Below are 19859 nucleotides of genomic sequence, written 5' to 3' on the forward strand. Positions count from 1 at the left end.
TTTCTTTTTTTTTTTTTTTTTTGTTTTGTTTTTTTTACGCTTTAATTCCAGAAAGGGCCCCGCTCGCTTCAGAGCGTCGCCTCATTCCCATGCACCGACAGCTCCTCCACTTCACGTTGTTCCACACAAGGCCCGGGCATATCCCACAGAAACATAAAGGCCTGCCAGTTCCGGGGCTCGCACGGAGACGGCATCAAATCAGCCCACTTGCAACACTGCGTCGGATTGCATAAACAGCCTCCGCGGAGAGCCTCTGTCGGGGCGCCTTGCAGGATCGCTCGGGGTAGTCCCGCACCAGCCGCCGGCCGTCATCTCTAGCGGTCGGTCCGGTGACATAACATCACCTGTGTCATCGTTTAGACACGAAGACAAGGCGCTGTGGTGGAGTGTCAGCGGACACGATGCGTGCCAGACATAAACATCAAATCCACCTTTCGCAATTAGGCAGAGAGTGACGAGCGGAATTCCTCATCATTTATTAAAGCAGCCGCAGCTCCACCCTGCTAAAGGTATTTCTTCACCTTCTCCGGACAGCAGATCTACGGGGATGCGGAGACCGAGCGGGGTGGTGATGTTTACCCGGTGGATGTCTTCCCTAAAACGCCTCCGCAGGAGCTCCGCCGAACTGAGGAACACCCCGACCGGAGCGGCACAGCCCGCCGCTCCCTCGCGTTTGGCCGCCGCGGCGCATCTCTCCGTTCGCCAGATGTGAAAAGGTGCACGTTTCGTTATCCGCGTCCGAAAAGTTTTTTTTTCCCCTTCCTCAACACTTGTCTTAGCCTTCGTGCGCCTCAATTCCTCCTCCGGATGGGAATCACGGCGAGGCCGCTTCTCCCGTCTCCATCATCATCTGTAGGCACCGACACTGCAGGCAGGGCGGTAACGGCTGACGTCAGGGCCAAACACTGGTCCATGTTGGAGGAGAGCAGGTACAGCGGCATGTGATGCCGGATGATGCTCCATCCCCGTCTCTGGACAGCACATTAACACATCACTTACTGAAAATCTAAACAGTAATTCTCTCTAATTAAAGGGTCTAGAAAACCCTGCAGGTACAAAGGAACAAGGCACTTTAGGAGTGTCAGTTTATTTCTAACATTTCATGTCAGTTATTGTTATTCTTTTAATTGATTCTGTGAAAAACGCCCATCACTATTACTTAAAGCCCAAGATGGTATCTTAGATTAATATCTCCTCAATCTAATATCACTGAGACAAAGAAAAGCCACAAATCCTCACAAACTAAAAAAGCAGGAATTAGTTAAATAATAATAAATAATTCAAATATAAGATTTCAGGCGTTTTACCAAACTCTGGAAGGACTCATGGTGCCAATCTTCCGTCAGGAGCCTTACCTTCCAGTAAAGTCTTCAGTTCCTGCGGTGATTCCCCCGACACTTGACTGTGACAGACAGGCCAATTTTCAAGACTTGAGGGTGCAAATATGTTCAGCTTCAGTCAAGAGCGGAAAAAGGCGAAAATGCAGCACTTCTGAGACACGTAGACAGTTGGACCAGTGTGGGATTATGAGAGAAGGATTTAGAAGGCCATGTGTTTATTAAACTAGACTGATTACGTTACAAACTCATGTACAGAATAGAAATACACTGTTCACAAAAATTAAAGGAACACCTTTTTCATTGGCCCTGGCATGAATTGAATTAAACCTGTCTGATAATTTTCTGGTTGGTTAAGCAGCTGAGGGCCTCGTTAATCAATTTCAGCTGTATTGGTGTTCATGGAATAAACAACAGGTGCACTTCAGTGGCAACAATTAGAAAACCCTCAAAACAGGACTGGTTTTACATGTGGAGGTCATTTCAAGTTTCTCCCTCTTCATCTTTTTCGGCTGGTTTTCCACTCGTGCTGATTTTGGCTTGCGTAAATATCCCTACTGGCAGTATGAGGCGATTCCTTAACCCTACAGAAGTTGCACAGGTTGTCCAACTTCTCCAGGATGGCACATCCACCCGTGCTGCAGCAAGAAGGTTTAATGTGTCTCCCAGCACAATCTCCAGAACATGGAGGAGATTTCAGGAGACTGGTGGTTATTCTCGGAGAGCTGGACAGGGCCGTAGAAGGTCCTCAACCCCTCAGCAGGACCGATACCTGCTCCTTCGTGCAAGGCGGAACAGGCTGAGCACTGCTCGTGCCCTACAGAATGACCTCCAGAGGGCCACTGGTGTGAATGTCTCTACCCAAACAATCAGGAGCAGACTTCATGAAGGTGGCCTGAGGGCCCGACGTCCTGTAGTGAGCCCTGTGCTCACTGCCCAGCACCGTGGAGCTCGACTGGCATTTGCTCAAGAACACCAGAATTGGCAAGTCCGCCACTGGCGCCCTGTACTTTTCACAGACGAGAGCAGGTTCACCCTGAGCACCTGTGATAGACGTGAAAGAGTCTGGGGAAGACAAGGAGAACGCTATGCTGACTGCAACGTCGTTCAACATGACAGGTTTGGTGGTGGGTCAGTGATGGTCTGGGGAGGCATATCCATGGAGGGACGCACAGACCTCTACTGCCTAGGAAATGGTGCTCTGACTGCCATAAGGTATCGAGATGAAATCCTTGAACCCATTGTCAGACCCTACGCTGGTGCAGTAGGTCCTGGTTTCCTCCTAATGCACGACAATGCCCGGCCTCACGTGGCAAGAGTATGCAGGCAGTACCTGGAGGATGAAGGAATTGAAACAATTGAATGGCCTTCACGATCCCCTGACTTAAACCCAATAGAACATCTCTGGGACATTATGTTTCGGTCCATTAGGCGCCGCCAGGTTGCTCCTCAGACTGTACAACAGCTCAGGGATGCCCTCACACAGATCTGGGAGGAAATGCCACAAGACGCCATCCGTCGTCTCATTAGGAGCATGCCGCGACGTTGTCAAGCATGCATACAAGCTCGTGGGGGCCACACAAGATACTGAAAAGCATTTTGAGTGGCAAAAATTAAGTTTTGGAAAAAATGGACTAGCCCTTAACATCTTCATTTCACTCTGATTTTACGGTGTCTACACAATTGCGCCCTCTGTAAGCTGAAAACTTTTATTTCCATTAAAAGACTTGGCATCCTTTTGTTCCTAAAACAGTGCCCTGTCATTATTGGTATAGATATCCAACTTCATATTTTGATCTGATGTATCTTATGTGTTTCTTTAAGGTGCTCCTTTAATTTTTGTGAGCAGTGTAGTTGAAGAAAAGTAACACAGCAGGCTCTATTTTAGTGTTTATGTCAGTGTTTTATGTAGAGATTTTCACAATACTGCATGGAAAAATATGGGAAAATGTCCACACAGAGATTATCCATACTATCTCCCCAGCCCTTACTACAACCCCTTCACCTTCACACTGACCAGAAAACAATGCAGCTCATACCAGAAGTATAACCTTAATAGAATGAATTATATTAGTATGACAAATAATTAACAACAAATACATATTGGCTGTAGAGATTTCCAACTCGCACACATCCTCTGATGCACATTTTGTTCCTTCCCTTGATGCATCAGCAACTTAAAACTGCAGAAAATTAAACATGTATAGTCAAGAGGCTTTCATCCTCTGGCTTGACTTGAAGGCATCATCACTGGTGAGACATCATTCAAAGTCTCGCTCAACAATAATCAGTATAAAAAAGTCTGAACCACCCTGATTTCAATCTCTTAACATTCCTGTGAATCCCACTCGGACAGGACTATAATCCTAAAATGCTGCAGCCCCAAATTTGAGACTTAATTGGCTGTAACATAACCAGCTATTATTGATATCATAATCTTCTTCATTTCGTAAACAACCTGGGAATGGGTCAAAATCGCCTGCGAGTCCTGGTGCCGCTCTGACAGCCACTATACCTACAGGGTCTATCTTTCCTTCCCTTGCTGTTAGTAGTCGATGCACCGGAGGGCAGCGATGGTGGAGGACAGGCGACGGGGAAGCAGCTTGGCGGTTTGTCTGTAGTCTTCTGGTTTGGCCCTCAGCAGGGTGACGATGTGCTGCAGGCTGCGGGAAGGCTGCAGGCCCAGAGCGTCCATCACATTGCTCAGGTAGTCTGTGGAGCAGGAACAGGTGATGAGATGCAACTTAACTAGGGGAACACATCATTGTTATGCTTTGCCACAATAAGAAACTGCTCACTGTACCGATATCTGTGGCCAGCTGTTTAGTGGAATGGGGGCTCAGCTGAGGAATGAGCAGGATGGCATCACAGTAAGTCTGCATGGTTGCCCGAGCGATGGAGCCCAGCCAGTAGTCGGCTGTGTTGTCCAGCTCGGGAAGGTCGTCGCCTGAGACAGGAGAGAAGTGATGTTTAAAAAAGTGCGTCATTCGCACGTCACAAAGGGAACACGAGATAGTGGTGTGAGGACGGGATACTTCTTTATTTTAGACAGGTGAGGATTTAATATAAGGTGTCAGGGAAAAAGAGGGAGCTGCACATAGAGGATGAAGCTCAGAGAACAGAAAAACAACAAGAAAAAGTGCAGTCCTGTGGCACATTTTTGTGATAAAAATTGGACCTCTCAACTCTTTGCCTTCACGATAGATGAGTTATTTGAGAGAGTAATGGACTCTGTATCACTGGGTGTTCTGCTCAGTCTTTACCTGCCCTACATATATCAAAAACCGATTTATATGCCACATCAAAATGAGCTATCTTTCCTTTCTGTTTCAATGCTGCATCTGGCACTCAGGAGTGCATAGAGATTAATAATAATAATAAATGTGATGACAGATTTCAGACCCTGTGATCATTGTCAAATAAAACTGCGAACAGGGACACAAGGGTGTTATTTGGGTTTGGGATTTTACCTTTGAACTCATCAGCTTCTTCAAATGTTTATATTAAGTTGGCAGTGCTTTTAATTTGTATACAGACTGCACCACTGACAGAGCAATGTGTGCAAAAACAGATGAAAAATTCATCTACATTCATACATATATATTCTTACCTTTTGTGTCTTTACAGAAATTATTCACAAATGGAAGGATAACAGGAATTTTATAAAAAACTGCAGTTGAGATCGAGGAATCGCAGTTAAATTTCAGTGTATATACTCGTTTTTATATGATCAGTATACAATAATCAGCATACAATTGTAGCAGTAATTAATATACATGTGAAGATTTTCTTTGTGTTTCTTTCTCACTTTGAATATTGAGGACCGGAGTAAAATTGACGGATGAAAAGAAATGAGAAAGGAAGGGTTAATGGAAAGAAAGTAAGCAAAAACAGCAGGGAGCAGCTACAAAAAGAGAGAAAAGGGTCAACGGAGAAAAGAAAATGTCAGGCCGAGCTTCAGATTGAGAGGTGAATCAGGACCGATGTCCAGAAACCTTGTTCTGGAGGGAAAGGCAGCTTCCCAGCATGTAGGGCCATCTCTAGTGCCGGGTCCTCCTGAGTCACAAATGGCTCCAAGTGGAGAGGCAGAGACATCAGATACTGCCCAATCTAGAAGGCACAAACAGACGTCTAGTTAGATATAGTCTGGGTCTGCAGCTGCAGTATATGTATTGTACTCATGTTAGCTGTGAATCTGTACAAAAAGACCACACATTTGCCTTAATCTTACAAAGCAAATCCTGTTTTCACTGCAAATTTTAATCTATTATGATTTAGAAATCATTTGACTGTTATGACGTATATTTAAGTCAAACCTGACTAACATTTGTAATGTATTCCTGCGGTGACAGGCTGAAAGTAGGCAGATCCTCTTGGTAGCTCTCTCCAAAACCAGCTGCCTCTTGTCTCTGAACACGAATCAAACAGTGAGAGGTGAGATTAAAATAGACGCCGTGTGCCCAACACTCAAATTCACTCGCAGGCGCGCGCGCGCACACACACACGATCCAAAAGCTCTTAGCAATGCACTGGTGTCAATCAGTACTTCAAATCAAATCATGCAGAAACCTGACACTTAATCACCTCCATCTTGGAGACGAGGCAGAGCTGGTGTTTGATCTGCAGGAAGACGGAGTCGAAGGCCAGCTGGTTGGCCTGCTGGTTGAGTCTGGTCAGAGCAGATCTGGACTCTGCTAACAGGCTGGAGTTACCTGTACCCTTCTCCTGTGAGGTAAAGGAAAGACATGCATTAAAACAGCTGCAGAAGGTCCTTGATAAACCACCTGATGACGTGCCTCAGTATAACAAGAGTCAGTTCTCCCATTAAACTAAACCTCTCCCTGCTCCATACCTTTAGGGAGTAGAGGACCTCCATCAGGCTGTTGTATTCAGCCATGTTTCCCCTCTGAAGGTAGTTGTATTCCTGCCAGGGGTTCTTGGTGGCGCTCTTCCTCTCTGTGGAGCTGGCCTCCTGGATGCCCGCCAGGCTGCGTGGGCTGTATGACTCTGACAAGTATTTACCCGCCGTGCCCAGGATCCTATGGAGAGGATTGATTGTGCTCAGAGAACGAATGCAATTCCTCAAATGAAAGGCAAGTTTTTAGCCTTGTCAACATGTCCATGTGGTGTTTTTATATGCTACAAGGCATATCATGAGCGAAATAAGCAGCCAATGCCATGGCTGAGTGGAGAGAGTCTCACAAACACGGATTCAGACAGCCAGGGTGTAGCTATTGGTATTTTCGGTATTTAAAAGCATGACAGACACGTGTTCTGTTTGTGGATACAAAGCTACAAAAGGAGAAATAGTGAGCTTTCACGTATCACCGAAGGGTCTGAAAATCCAAAAGCCAAACTGTAGCCTGCAGTCGCCTTCTTCCAGATTAGTGTTTCGCTAGAAGGCACGGACAGACATCTAGTCTGAAAGTTTGGTGTTCAGTTTTCAGGGGGTTTAATCAATGCCTGGAGAGAAACTTCGACGTTGTGCCTTGTTGACAGCGTGCCCTATGAGCTGTATCAGTTTCAATGAGGTGAATGGTTTAGGGCGGAAGAGAAGAAGAAGAAACATTTCTCTTACTTGTTTGACAGCTGCTGCTCAAAGGCTCCACATTGTCTAAGTAATTCTCCACAAGTGGCAATAATCCTGCAAAAGGCAACATAAAATTAACTATTAAAAGCAATCAGCACGAACTAATGAAACGTTGCTATGTCAAGTGTAAAAAATCATTAACCTGACAGAGTTCTGGAAGGCTGTCCAGTCCTCCTGGAAAACAGATGAACTTTGAGCATCTTCCAGTTTACACTTCTTTCTGATTGACTGCAGTGTTGTGGAGAAGTCAGACACATACCTAGAACAAGCAAAATGTTGAAGCTGGCAACACAACTCGATTAAAGGTCCACGCATACTACAAATAAACAAAGGCACTAACACATGGTATGTGGCTTACGACTGTGACAATATAGCATGCTTACTTGGTGAAGAGGGCCTTGAGGGCTTTGAGGAGGCCACACACCGCCAGTCCGTCAGTCAGTTTGACACAGCGGTCCACAGCAGCGCTGGCCAGGCCGAACAACTTGCCAACAGAGTGGCTCAGCTCTTCCACACAATCAATTACCTCCCCGTGCTCCTAAAGAGAGCAGAGAATATGGAGCGTGTGAAACAGCAGGCAGCACAAACACAGAGGAAAGAGCTGTGGAAAGGTTTCAATAAATCTATTATGTTACGCGTGTGTTGGTGTGTGTGTGTGTGTGTCTGTGGTGTCTAACCAAAGGTACAGCGCTGATCTGGATCAGGAGGTGAGCTTCCTCCAGATCGCCATACTGTAGTTGATAAGGTTTGTAGGGGTCGTACAGCGCGCAGACCAGCTCATTCACCTTCAGCAGATTGTTCTCACCTGCGCAGAAAAACACAGACAGAACGTAAGCGCCTAACTCCACTCACATCTGCAGCTTCTGCTGTCATGTCTCGTCCGTGCGCAGACCCAGGTGTGGCAGCATGGCGGCCTCCAGGCTGTGTCCGAAGGTGGACGTGGTGTGATGGAGTTCCAGCAGGGTGTCGAGACGCTGCTCTTGGGCTGCGCGCTCCACGGCCGTGCTCAAGCACACGGGGATGGATGGCACCATGGCCCCCAGAGTTTGGATCAGCAACACTGTCACCACCTCATACGGGTTCTTGAACACCTGTGAGGTTATGTGCAAACAATTAAATTTCTGACAGCATTCCATTATGGCTAAATAAATCTATGATAAACCAAAATTTGGTAGTAAACGTCTTCCGACTGATCACAATTCAGCCATTTCAAGCAGATGTTTAGCACTGCTGGAAGTTGTCTGTCACGGTGCTGCAGTGTGTCCCACCTGGCTGCTCCACTGTAGCTGAGAGTGCCACGAGGAGAGCAAAGTGTCGTAGAATTCAGACAGCTGCTGGTTCAGACTGAGCTCGCTCTGAGAGAGATCCTGCCACATGCTCACCAGCTGGCCCTGGAGATGCCAAACATTCATTCACAAATGGACATTAGAGCAGGCCTCCACCAAGCAGGTTAAACAGAATATGAATTAATGATTTGTTACGTGCTGGCACCCACCTTGTGACACTTGTAGTAGTAGGCAAGGAGCTGTGGCATTCGATCTATCTCTGTGAAGACTTTAACAAACAGCTTGGCTTCGACTGTAGAGAAAAAACACAATAACATCAGTCTACTCACCACACACTGACAGTGAATAAATGTGAGAAATGAAAGCACTTCCCATAGGTTCGTACCTATAGACATGGAATTAAAGGTTGCTACTATCTGTGGGCTGGCCAGGGCCTCCAGTCTGTTTTTCAGAGCCTCCAGGTGGACACATTTTTCGGAGTAGTCCGGTGTGTCCACCAACATGGCCAGGCTGTTCTGCATGCTGGTCAGCTTGGAGGAAATTACAGCAAGGTCCTGCAAAAGGAAAAGAACATATTTGTGATCAATGGCACCAAAATAATACCATTAATTACACACTATACTGTCCCTTCTCAGAAATTCAATATTTCAGTGCCCTTTTCTAACCTGAGTACAATCAGTTCACATCAGCAGGAAAACATTTAGTGTTTATTTTGCTGGTTAGCCTGTTGATTCTGGCATTAGCATGTTCCTGGTAGCATCAACTGTAGACTCTCACGTTGGAGCAATGCTGGAGTATTTAATATCGAGGAACAGCCAAGAGAAACTGTGTGAACGTTATTTGAAGGCAATTACATAACCAGAGTAGCAGCTTGGATGTGAGTAACTGCTTTTTCACATTGCCTTTGTGTGTGTGTCACATAGCCAGACTTTAACATCATCTCCACACTCATCTCCACGCTTCATACTGCAGCACAAGCTCTGCTGGGTTTGTTGCTACAGGAAACAAGGCCTATACCTCATTTTCATTCCTACGTGGAGCCAATAAACACGTTTTTTTTTTTTTTTTTTTTTTTTTTTTAGAGAGAGAAAGACAGAATTATGTTTTCAGTAGAGTATTTCTGTAGTACTGTAATATAAATTTTAGGTCATACCACCCACCCCCAACACTGACATGGAGGTGGGCCAGGATGAGTAGCAAAGGTTCACTGTGGCAATTTCTTTCACTCATACCTGTGTTTTGAAGGTCTCCTCAATGTCTGCACTCAGCGTGCTCCATTTGTCTGCCTCCTGCAGAGCTTCAGCTGCTAGATGCATGCGGCTCTTCACCTGATCTATCTCCACCAGGACCTGGGGAATAGGTACCACACAGTACAAAAGAGTCATAAATAAGAAACATCCTTTATGCCACTATTATGCTTTGACTATTACAATGCTTATCATGGAAGAAATTGTTATATTAACATAATATCAGGTTAAGGATATAGATTTGTATCTTTTCTACATGCAATGTGTGACTTGTGAGCCATTAATAAACTTCAGGTATGCTATTCATGAGACAGTGATTAAACTTTTGCACACCTGCATTGACTGCACGGTGTCTTGCTCAAACTTCTTGATGTCCTCTTTGACCAGAACCATTTGCTCCTTAAGGAAAGAAGCTTCCTGTTTCAAAGCCTCCACGTCTCGCAGCACTCTGGGCATATTTTGGAGGGCCTGATTGCTGCTCTCTACACACAGAAATAAGGCAGTCGTTCAGGTAATGAAGGACAGGTCGAGAAAAGCGTAACTTTCATCACGTTACATCACAGTTGGTGCCACTCTAAGAAGAAATTGCAAGCAGTTATTACATGCATTTCCAGCTGGAATGGATTTCAACGAGTTATAGAAAAAATCAAACCAACTTACTGCTGCACCTTTTACAGATTGGTGCGATTTCTTCACTGGTGTTTTCATACTGATTATACATTTGAGTTCCTTGATCTTAAGCAGTCAATTCCTTTGGAATTTTGTGAATTAAACATTAATGGAATGAATACTGCAGTTCTCTCTCTCTCTACATTTGAGATTTTTTTTCTCTCTCATAACATTTCAGGTAAAGGCTGCATATTCAGAGGTTCTCACTCTATTATCACTTGTATACCCTCAGCTACCATTTAGCTAAAATTAATATTTAGTCTAAAAAAACAGTTCTGCAATAAAGTTTTTGTTGAAAATGTTTTCAACAGGTGTTGATTCAACTGACTGGTGTTTCTATTATTTTGTCCACACCATTTAAATCAGTGAAATCATGCTAAAACACCTCTCTTCATAATGCAGTACAGTTTAAAAGCTGAATCACCATCTCTTTAAAACAGTTCAACAAACATTGGACATTATAACCTTAATGTCGGGAGGATTTATTGCAGGACTGTTAAGACTGCATTACTTTAACTTGATGTTCTCATAATAAACTGGCAAATGAGTCTGAAGGATTCACATAAACAGTGTTGTAGAGCTGCAACAATTAATTGATTGACTGACTGATTGACAGGCAAATACCAAATTAGTTTTGCCAACTATTTTGCTAATTATTAATCAGTCTGGGTACTTTTTAAAGAACACAAAAGTCAAAATTTTCTGATTCCAGCTTCTTAAACGTGAATATTTTCTGGTTCTTTACTCCTTTGTGACAGTAAACTGAACAAAACAAAGATATTTGAGCACTTATCTTGGGCTTTGGGGAACAATTCTGGAAGTTTTTCACCATTTCCCTACATGTTACAGTCCAAACAAGTGGTAAATCATTCATCAAGAAAATAACGGACAGATAATCATGAGTGTCCTTGAATGATCCATGCATATAAATTGAAACAGTGCAAAATCTAGAACACCATTTCATGTTGTCCATTTAGGGTTACCGACTTTCTGATGCTACATTTGGTACTGCACCTATATTATCATCATGTAATCTGAAATGTTGAAAAATTACTAACTGCTTCTCAAGGCCACACACGTTCAAACTGCATCAAATTCCAGTTGAGGACGAATAACCACTTCATATTATTGAGTCTTCATAGTCTAGTCAGTGATGATAGATAACAATGTAGATATGCAGACTGCAACAAAGTAGAACATAAATTATAACAACAGCATACATTTAGTTGCCAATTTATGAGCTCATATAACAGCAATTCAATAAAGACGCGTTGATTTAACTTTATATCCATTTTGGAGGCTGTTTGTGTTGCTATTGAACTGGATTGTACTACACAGAGAGATGTTATTTATGACTATAATCACCGATGCAGTGGACTGAACATTATAAACAACTCTCACTTCAATACAATGCAGTCAACAGGAATAGTTGCACAACAGCGGCATTATGCTGCAGAGGATTTAGCTAACTTTGTGCCATGAACTGGCAACTGAGTGACAGCAAGAGAAAACACGGGCACTGTTCAGCCGACATAAGACATCCCACAAAGTGCTCAAGCTGTCATTAGTTTACTTTAACCGCTCACCCTCAATGGCATTGTTGACTTCCTGGATGAAAAGCTGCAGTTTCATGACCAGTGTGGCTGCGTGTGTGTCCGCCTTCCCCGGCGCGTCCTTCTGCACCACCTTGAAGGCGCCATTCACCCAGTCTTTAACGTCAAATTCATCGTCCAGAAACTTGGAGAAATCCATTCGGCCTCCTTCACTAACGTTCGTGCAAGAAGCTCCTCTGCTGCACTGCAGTCTGTGTCATCGACACATTGCTAACGTTAGCTAGTTTTTCCCAAACAATGGCTTCGACACGAATATAAAATAAATAGCCCAGGAAAATGAAATTATCATTACAACTAAATATAGTTCCAACAAGGCGACGGCTTCCTCCAGAGTTATTTTTAAACGTCTACGGCTCTAAAGGATGAAAAGTAGAGACATATTTCTGAATGTTTGATGCTGGCAGTGCTACTACTGACACTTGACAACAACTTCCTCTTTGTGCTTTCGATTTGCCTTCCCCAGAAACAAGGGCGCAACAAACTGACCTGCTGAATACAATTGTGTCCACAAAATGAAGAGCATTTCGACAACAAAATGGAACTATTAATGTAATTTTAAAAGTATAAATATATAAAAAATTTAAATTATATCACTTTTATCCAAGACAAAACGAAATAGGAACAGGCAAAGCGGTTAGCTTGAAGCAGTGTCACAAATAAGTATATCCGTGCAGAAAATTTGTTTCGTTTGCTATAGTTATAGATCATATTTGAATTTTTTTTTTTTTCCGCTTAAACTTGTCTTTCAGGCTTTGCACTGCCCCAGACACGTGCTAACCATACAATATTTTGGATATTAATGTTACGTTGAGTGTAAATCTTAGTGTTTATATCATTAAAATATTGTCTGCAGCACGAGTATATGCGCTCTGCCTCCCTCTTGAGGCAATCATACAAATGAGTGTCACAGCCAGTAAAGCTAAAAATGATGTTGCACTCTGATTTTATGTATTACGACTATAACTTGTTTATGTGCACTGTTAACCAAAGCAATAAAAACAGCACAGGTGCAAAACCTTGGATGTGCATCAATGTAGTTTGCTTCTCACAGTTTGCACTTCTCAATGGGCGCAAAGAGAAAACTATATGGCTATAACTGTCACATCAAGCAGAACTAACGATGCAAGTGAGGTGTCAAACAGAGAGTCTGGGCCGAGATATGTGGAGTGTGGACTGGACAGCAGAGAGGGATCCCACAGCTACTGGACATCTTCCTTTCTGCTTCACTGCGTATCTAGATTCATGCAGAAAACCCGTATCGTGTGTGGTGCATCCTCTGTGTTGGCTTTTAAGCCCATTGATGATAAGTTTCTTTTCAAGTTTGATCAATAATGGATTAGTCTTGATTGCCTTTCTGTAATAGTGTCCTGTCAGAATATTGGCTTTACACAGTCGTGTTCGCTTGTTATCTGCTGCAGCAGGCGTTTATCACTACACACAGTCTATGTCATGTATATTATGCAAACCAGAGAGGCAGTAAAGGACTGGAAGTGGAGCTGGGACGCAATAAAGCAACGGAAAACCACTCATCAAACACCTCAGCCAGCTTCTAGCAGCTATCCAGGAGGACATACAAAACGAAGGTGTTTCAACTGCTCCTCAGCACATTTAAAGATGGGAGTAATTGACGAGGTTAAGAACACCCTGTCCAAGGCGGTGTTTACTCCTTCTTCTCTGTTAACCGGCCGCGGTGGTCTGCACATAGCTCAGATCATTCTGTCTCTGGCCACCTTCCTCCTGGCTGCCTTCAGAGGAGGGAGCAGCCATACCTACTGGATCTACGCCATGTTCACCTGGGCCTTCTGCCCCATAATGACCCTCTTCATCACCATTATTGAGATGTTTAAGCTCAATATCGTACTCAACATGTTTTGCATGCACTGGGATGACTTCACCACAGGGATGGCCATGTCCTCTACGCTCATGACCGTGTCTGTCGCCATTACCTACGCCAACTTCTACGCCTGCCTGCAATGCCTGTACGGCTGGATAGTGAGCATATTTGCCTTTTTGTGTGGCCTGGTCTATGCACTTGAAGTGGTGAAGGACAAAATCCTGGACAAGAAGGAAGGGGTCTACCTGGCTGCCCTGCCTGGATTCTGGAAAGTCATGGAGGCCTTTGTGAGCTGCATCATTTTTATATCACTGACTGGTTACAGAGACAAGCCAGTTCTGATCTTGTGTGTTATAGCTTATATCATCCCTTTCCCCATCCTCCCTCTAATCATAGCCACCAACATCCTCAAAAAACTGAAGGCGTGTTTGCCCTTTAACCTGGACAGGTTCGTGTTTATTTTTCTGGTGATCTCTGTTATACTGTATATATTTGCTGCTATCATGTGGCCCATTTTTATGTTCAGAAACAACCCCCGTCCAAGCGACTGTCCACCCAGCTTCTGTATCTGGGCCATAGAGTTTATCGTTGCATTTATGACCTACGTGAATCTCATTCTTTTCACACTGGACCTCGTTTTCACCCTGCTTGGTATCTGTGGCTTTAAACGCTCATAAACAGAGTGGTCATCTTTTTAAAACGTCCTAACTTTAACTGCACCTTCAGGGCCATTTGACCCATAAAGATGAAAAAACTATAAGCTAAAAGCTCAACATCTCTTCCAATAGAATTAAAATAGAAATAGTCTGTTTATCTAGCTATTTTGAGGGCTTCTGATTTAAATGATGCTTTTAAAGGCTGTTTTAAAGTTGGTGAACAGTGCCATTTCTGCCCTGAAGTCACATGATCACATTTTCCACATTTGTAGCAGATAGTACACAGTCTCTCCTGGAGCAAAAACAGCACTGTGGCTGTGCATCAATCACGGATTGTCGTTTTAAACATCCGTGTCTCTTCACACTCAAAATGCCGAAAACAAAAAGATAATCTACTTCTTGTGATGTCTCACATGCAATGTGGAAAAACAACTGACCAACACACGAGCGCAGAATGAACATGTGCTCTCAGCTTCATTATGTTGTCAAACAGGCTCAAGATCAGCCTGGACACAGAACAACAAAGTGGAAAAAATGAAAAACATGTATTTGAGTAGCAAGATTCCGGGCTGTATTTTTTTCATATACGCTCCATATCATATTAGCACGAACAAGCAGAACAATATGCAACATCAATCTGTTGAATATTGCTTGTTTTTTAATGATGCAATGTAAAATTCAACGTGTGATCTATAACTAAACCTAAAATTACAATTCAGCTCTGTGCTTACTGTATTTTTTCACTGTCCATTTTCACATTTCGTTGTGTTGCTGTGATATTTGATATAAATCACCCATGTCACCGCCAGTGAATACATGTAAGACGTGTTGCATTATGCCTGTTTGACAATGAGATTACACATGAGTGAACACACCTGGGATCTGCCAGAGACAGGCAGATGCAGGCCACAATACCAAAAGTGATTGATGTGCGACAGGAATAAAGTGACGCTCTGATAAAGATTTGCGGCCTTTTTCCCAGCACTACATGAAAACACTTAAGATCAGAGAGAAAAATATGCATGTGATAGAGATGGAGAGGCAGCGTGTGTGTGTGTGTGTCTGTTTATGTTGGAGCAAGTCATAAAGAATTATTTGATATTCAATTGTCAGTTTGCAATTGAATATCAAGGAAAAATCATCAGAAGACAAACAAAGGTGGAGGATAAAAGGAAAAGAAGGGGCTTATTGATTTTTGGTCATACTGATAAGGGAGTAAATGTTACTGTGTATTAGAAAGAGTCTCCTTCCACCTGAAGTGTCTGGCCTCATTCAGGCTGAGTATGATGGAGCTCATGTTCAGCATTGCCGCAGTGCTGTTGTACCTGCTTGCTCTCAGTCTTTGGTCCGTCTTTGGTTGCAGACGCTATAAGTACAATCCTTACATCAATCCAAGTGTTCCTTTGCAGATATAACATTGTTACCGTAGGAGCTGTTGTCAGTCGTTTATTCTACCTTGTGGACCTGGTTTTATCCATCAAATATCGCTAGAAATGTAGACACGACATGCACTTGGAGATGAAGATGAAAACACTGATTGTTGCATGGTTTCATTTCCTCAGAAGCAAGTGTTTCCATGAGGAAAATATGTAAGGGGCAGCAGCTGTTTATATGTCCTGTTTGATGCCCAAAAATGCAAAAATTAGTCTGTTTTATCTTATTATAATAAATAAGATTAAATCAACACAAGATGATATGAAATAGATGCTTTTTGGATACTTCATTGTCAAAGGTTATTGACATGTAAATGTAATCTCATTACAAAAACACCTTTTTGTCGTTGGGTGTTTCTCCTCCTATTTAAATGACTAGAGGTGAGTATTGTGTGATTTGAATTTGTGCTTATAAAATGAAGAGAAAAAAGCTATGCTTAAACCAGAGGGAACGATGCAGTCTTCCTAACATCTAATCATCTGAAATTGTAGACATTTGAAATTGTAGACATTTGACTATTTCTATAAGTCAGTAAGTGAGTTTTATTGTCTCTCTTTGAACAAAACATTACTTCAGACACAGTATATTCAAATCTCACAACTCTGGCAGCCACATGGTGTCAAGCTGAGATAGTGAATGCAAATGTCAAACATTCACAGACGTGGCCTTTTAACAGTTATCCACATGGATTTACACACATTTTTTTAATTTAATTGTAAGAATACAATACAAGCATTCAAAAACGATGCCTCATAGTCCAAAATAAATAAAGAAATAAATCAGCTCCTTCAGGCCTACTCTGGTTCCTCAAACTCCACCGTCTCCAGCAGACCCTGAAAACAGAAGTAGTGGGAGTTGCAGTAGACGGCGGGCTTGTTGAGACACGAGCCCACCACTTCTGGCTTCAGCGAGGCGAAGGGGTTGGCTCCGCTTCCCTTCATGTCCATCTCTAGCTCCAGCAGGATCTGCAGGGAGTAGGTCATCTCTGCCTCGCTGTGGGTGGAGCAGCCAGGACACGTGACGCAGACGAACCCAGAGGAGCAGCAAAGGAGCAGCGAGATGATAAAGTGCAGCTTTGTTGACACATTTGTCAGACGTTTGGCGTATTTGCATACTTTCATGCGTTTGTGTGACATACAGTCAAGCAATGCAAATAATGTCATAGATTATTGATCATATGTTATATGATTTGAATGTAATCAGTGGTAGAGTACTGCATATTAAACTAATTGCAGCTAGCTTACTTCACAAATTTAAAGTCAATAACTTCTTCAAGTAATTCATCTGGAATATTATTAAGGCCACAGTATCAGTACAGTATTTACTTGTATTATTGGATCGATATCATTGATTGATTAATTAAAAGTCACAAGCTACTAAAAGTGTGAAATCTAGTGAAGTAAACAGTTGCATAAAATGGAAGTATTCATGTAAAAGTGTACTTCTGAAGCACAGTACTTTCAGCCAGTATTCCACTGTGTGTGTGTGTGTGTGTGTGTGTGTGTGTTTCTGCTGTTCTGTAACACTCACTTGAGAGCCGTGAAAAGAGAAGGAACCTCATAGTCCCTGAGGAGCAGGAGTGTGGGGAGCCAGCCCTGGTCCAGGCCCTGACTGGCATCAAATCCTTCGCACAAACACATGAGCTGTTTACTGGCACGTCACACAACATATCAGATTCTTGAGACGTGAGTTTGGTGGTATTTTTTTGTGCAATGGGAAACATGTTCTCACCAGGATGAAACCCGACCACCAAATCTGGTCTGGCTGCTTCCTCTTTCTCCACCAGCTCCTCCCAGAACTGGTGGTACAGCCCCTTGTAGACGCTGATGTAGACTCTCTGCTTGGGGCCAAACGCCCTGAGAGGAGGCCTCACGATGGGGCCGTCCACCACCTCCGGTCCCACCATGACGATCTCGATACCCTGGTGCCCGGGGAACATGTTGTTCAGCTCGTCATAGTCAGTCAGCCTGGCTCCCAGGGTCTCACTGTTTCCTGCTCCCACCAGGTGAATGGTGAGAGGTTTGGAGCACGGCTTAAGGCCAAACAGCCTCATCCCCCAGGCTATGGTCAGTGGCCTGGAGAAGAACTCACTGCAAACCCTCCACAGGGACTGCTTCAGGTCCTCGTCGTCAGGCTGACGCCTGCCAGCGCTGGTCCACAAGGCTTTCATGTTGGCTCCATTTAAAACGGGGTCGAGGCGAGCCGTGAGATCTCCCTGCATCGCGAGCCAGTCATCCCAGCCTTTAACCTCTGACTGCGGCCTGGACCATTTTTCTGTCGGGAACGGAAGATCCTCTGAACGTTGAAAAACAGTTAGATTAGTTTAGCAGCTTAATAGAAGTAGAGACAGCTCATGAGGTTTGGTAACTAGACCTTATTCACATTCCTTCATTACTCTGATGCAAGAAGAAGATTAATTCCTGCCTTTTACTGTTCGTATGGACTGTCTTTCATGTTACCTTTGAACAGAAGCCATTCCACGACTCTGTCGATGGCAGCCAGGCGCAGCTGTGAGCAGAACTTCTTGTGTTTGGGCCAGTCGTCCTTCTGGCAGTCTTTACAACAGTAGTAAACATTTAGACACCTGCACAAAGACAGGAGCGAGACATCTGTGGTTGTAAAATTACTAACGCTGATGGAAGAACATGTTGGTTGCACAGGCCTGCTGGCTGAGATCTTATGCGTTTTTTACCTGGCACAACGCTTCAGGCTCTGCGGGTTTGGAAGCTGATTTGGCTGCTTCTCGCAACGCGCACAGATTTTAAAAGACTCCTCCATCTTCTCAAACATCTCTTTTTGAGACCGGAAGGCCATGGGTTTACCCCCGGTCTCTGGACTGGCTCTGGAGAGACAAATATTCATTCATTCATTCATCCATTCATTAAGCCTTTATTTATACTTGAGAGATTGCTGAGGGGAAAAGGGGAAAAAAAGCATAGAGATATGCTAATAAAGAAAAAGCATCAAAGCTTAACCTTCTTAGAAAAGACAGGATAAAATAGAATGATTGAGCTGTTTTTCTTTACTAATTTAGACCACAGCTGTAAACGCCACATGCTAATAAACCAGTTGTACAATGTTCAGTACTAAAACAGAGCTTGTCTGCTGCTCATCGACAGACTACTGAGGCCTCCCCTCTTCTATTCTTGGACTGAACATTTGCTCCAGTATGAGGAGGGCAGTGGAGGGGCTGCATGGGCGGATTCCTAATATGTTTACATGTGAAAATGTTGCAGAAAAGGGGCCTGAAGCTTGATGGTGGCGACTCAGATGGAGAGTGAATGCAGCAACAGGCTGCGGTAGCATGCCAACATGTGAAACTGTCGTTCAGTTGTCCCGCTGTAATCACTGAGGAGAAATCAGTCTGATTTTTATGTAAGATTAGACATTTACTCCAACATCAAAGTTGAAAGAAGTGTTAATAATTGGGCCAAAACCTACTTACCTCTCAGTTTCCGTCATTTGTAAGTGGGTCTCACTCGTGCTGTTCACTGCTTCTTCCTCGCCTGCTCCTGTTATTTGCTCTGTAAGCGGCCTGCTGGGGGCTGCTGGTGCCAGATGGAACACCTGTTCTTTCCCCCCCAGAAAGCTCCAGACCCTTCCGAACCCCACAAGAGCTCCAACCAGTGGCAGACTCAGGGTGTGTTTGAGGGGCAGGAGAGGAAAAAGAGGCACCAGCACCCTGGAGGTTGCATATGTTTTATTATGTGACTCACACAGGGCTGCAACTAAATGATTAATCTGTCATCCATTTTCTCAAATAATCGATTAGTTGTTTGGTCTGTAAAATGTAGGAAATTGGTTTAAAAAATTCCATCAGTGTTTCCCAAAGCCCAAGATGATGTCCTGCTCACATTTAAGAAGCTGGAATCAGAGAATTTTGATTTTTTTTTCTTAAAAACCTACTCAAACCGATTGATCAGTTAACTGTGTGCTATTACCAATTTCATCCACTAGAGGGTAGAGTCACACCGTAAAGGCTGCTGCACTTAGACTTTTCCCTTCTTATGAAAAGAGATAAGAAATGCATGCGCACAGAGACGTGATGGAATGTTGGTATCAGAGTCATGATGGAGCATTTTTATTTATTGTCTCACATTAATCCAGCAGGCAGCAGTGCAACTCACTTTTTTCATTGTTATAGGAAGCAGTTTCTAATGCAAGGTTGCCATACATAGACCCCCATTTTCCAA

The 19859-nt window shown here is 43.6% G+C and overlaps 3 protein-coding genes across 3 annotated transcripts; 1 reads left to right on the forward strand and 2 right to left on the reverse strand.

Moving 5' to 3' along the window:
* Positions 1 to 1748: 1748 nt before the first annotated feature.
* On the reverse strand, positions 1749 to 12167 carry cog7 (component of oligomeric golgi complex 7). Its single transcript, XM_041962552.1, has 17 exons — positions 11716 to 12167; positions 9794 to 9942; positions 9446 to 9562; positions 8599 to 8767; positions 8423 to 8505; positions 8196 to 8318; positions 7820 to 8018; positions 7605 to 7732; positions 7311 to 7465; positions 7070 to 7186; positions 6916 to 6981; positions 6190 to 6376; positions 5922 to 6062; positions 5663 to 5746; positions 5333 to 5447; positions 4141 to 4284; positions 1749 to 4049 (listed from the first exon to the last, which is right to left on the reverse strand). Exons 1-17 carry the CDS (start codon positions 11879 to 11881, stop codon positions 3883 to 3885), a joined length of 2310 nt encoding a protein of 769 aa, XP_041818486.1. The 5' UTR covers positions 11882 to 12167; the 3' UTR covers positions 1749 to 3882.
* A 1189-nt stretch (positions 12168 to 13356) lies between these two features.
* On the forward strand, positions 13357 to 14253 carry LOC121625302 (myeloid-associated differentiation marker-like protein 2). The gene has a single exon (XM_041963389.1). The coding sequence runs from the start codon at positions 13357 to 13359 to the stop codon at positions 14251 to 14253; it is 897 nt and encodes a 298-aa protein (XP_041819323.1).
* Positions 14254 to 16277: 2024 nt separating this feature from the next.
* Positions 16278 to 19209, reverse strand: mss51 (MSS51 mitochondrial translational activator). The gene is made up of 6 exons (XM_041963229.1): positions 19112 to 19209; positions 18359 to 18508; positions 18126 to 18250; positions 17398 to 17961; positions 17197 to 17290; positions 16278 to 16659 (listed from the first exon to the last, which is right to left on the reverse strand). The coding sequence occupies exons 1-6, from the start codon at positions 19126 to 19128 to the stop codon at positions 16461 to 16463; spliced, it is 1149 nt and encodes a 382-aa protein (XP_041819163.1). The 5' UTR covers positions 19129 to 19209; the 3' UTR covers positions 16278 to 16460.
* Positions 19210 to 19859: the final 650 nt, after the last annotated feature.

The sequence above is a fragment of the Chelmon rostratus genome, chromosome 21 (assembly GCF_017976325.1).
Source record: "Chelmon rostratus isolate fCheRos1 chromosome 21, fCheRos1.pri, whole genome shotgun sequence".
Lineage (NCBI taxonomy): Eukaryota > Metazoa > Chordata > Actinopteri > Chaetodontiformes > Chaetodontidae > Chelmon > Chelmon rostratus.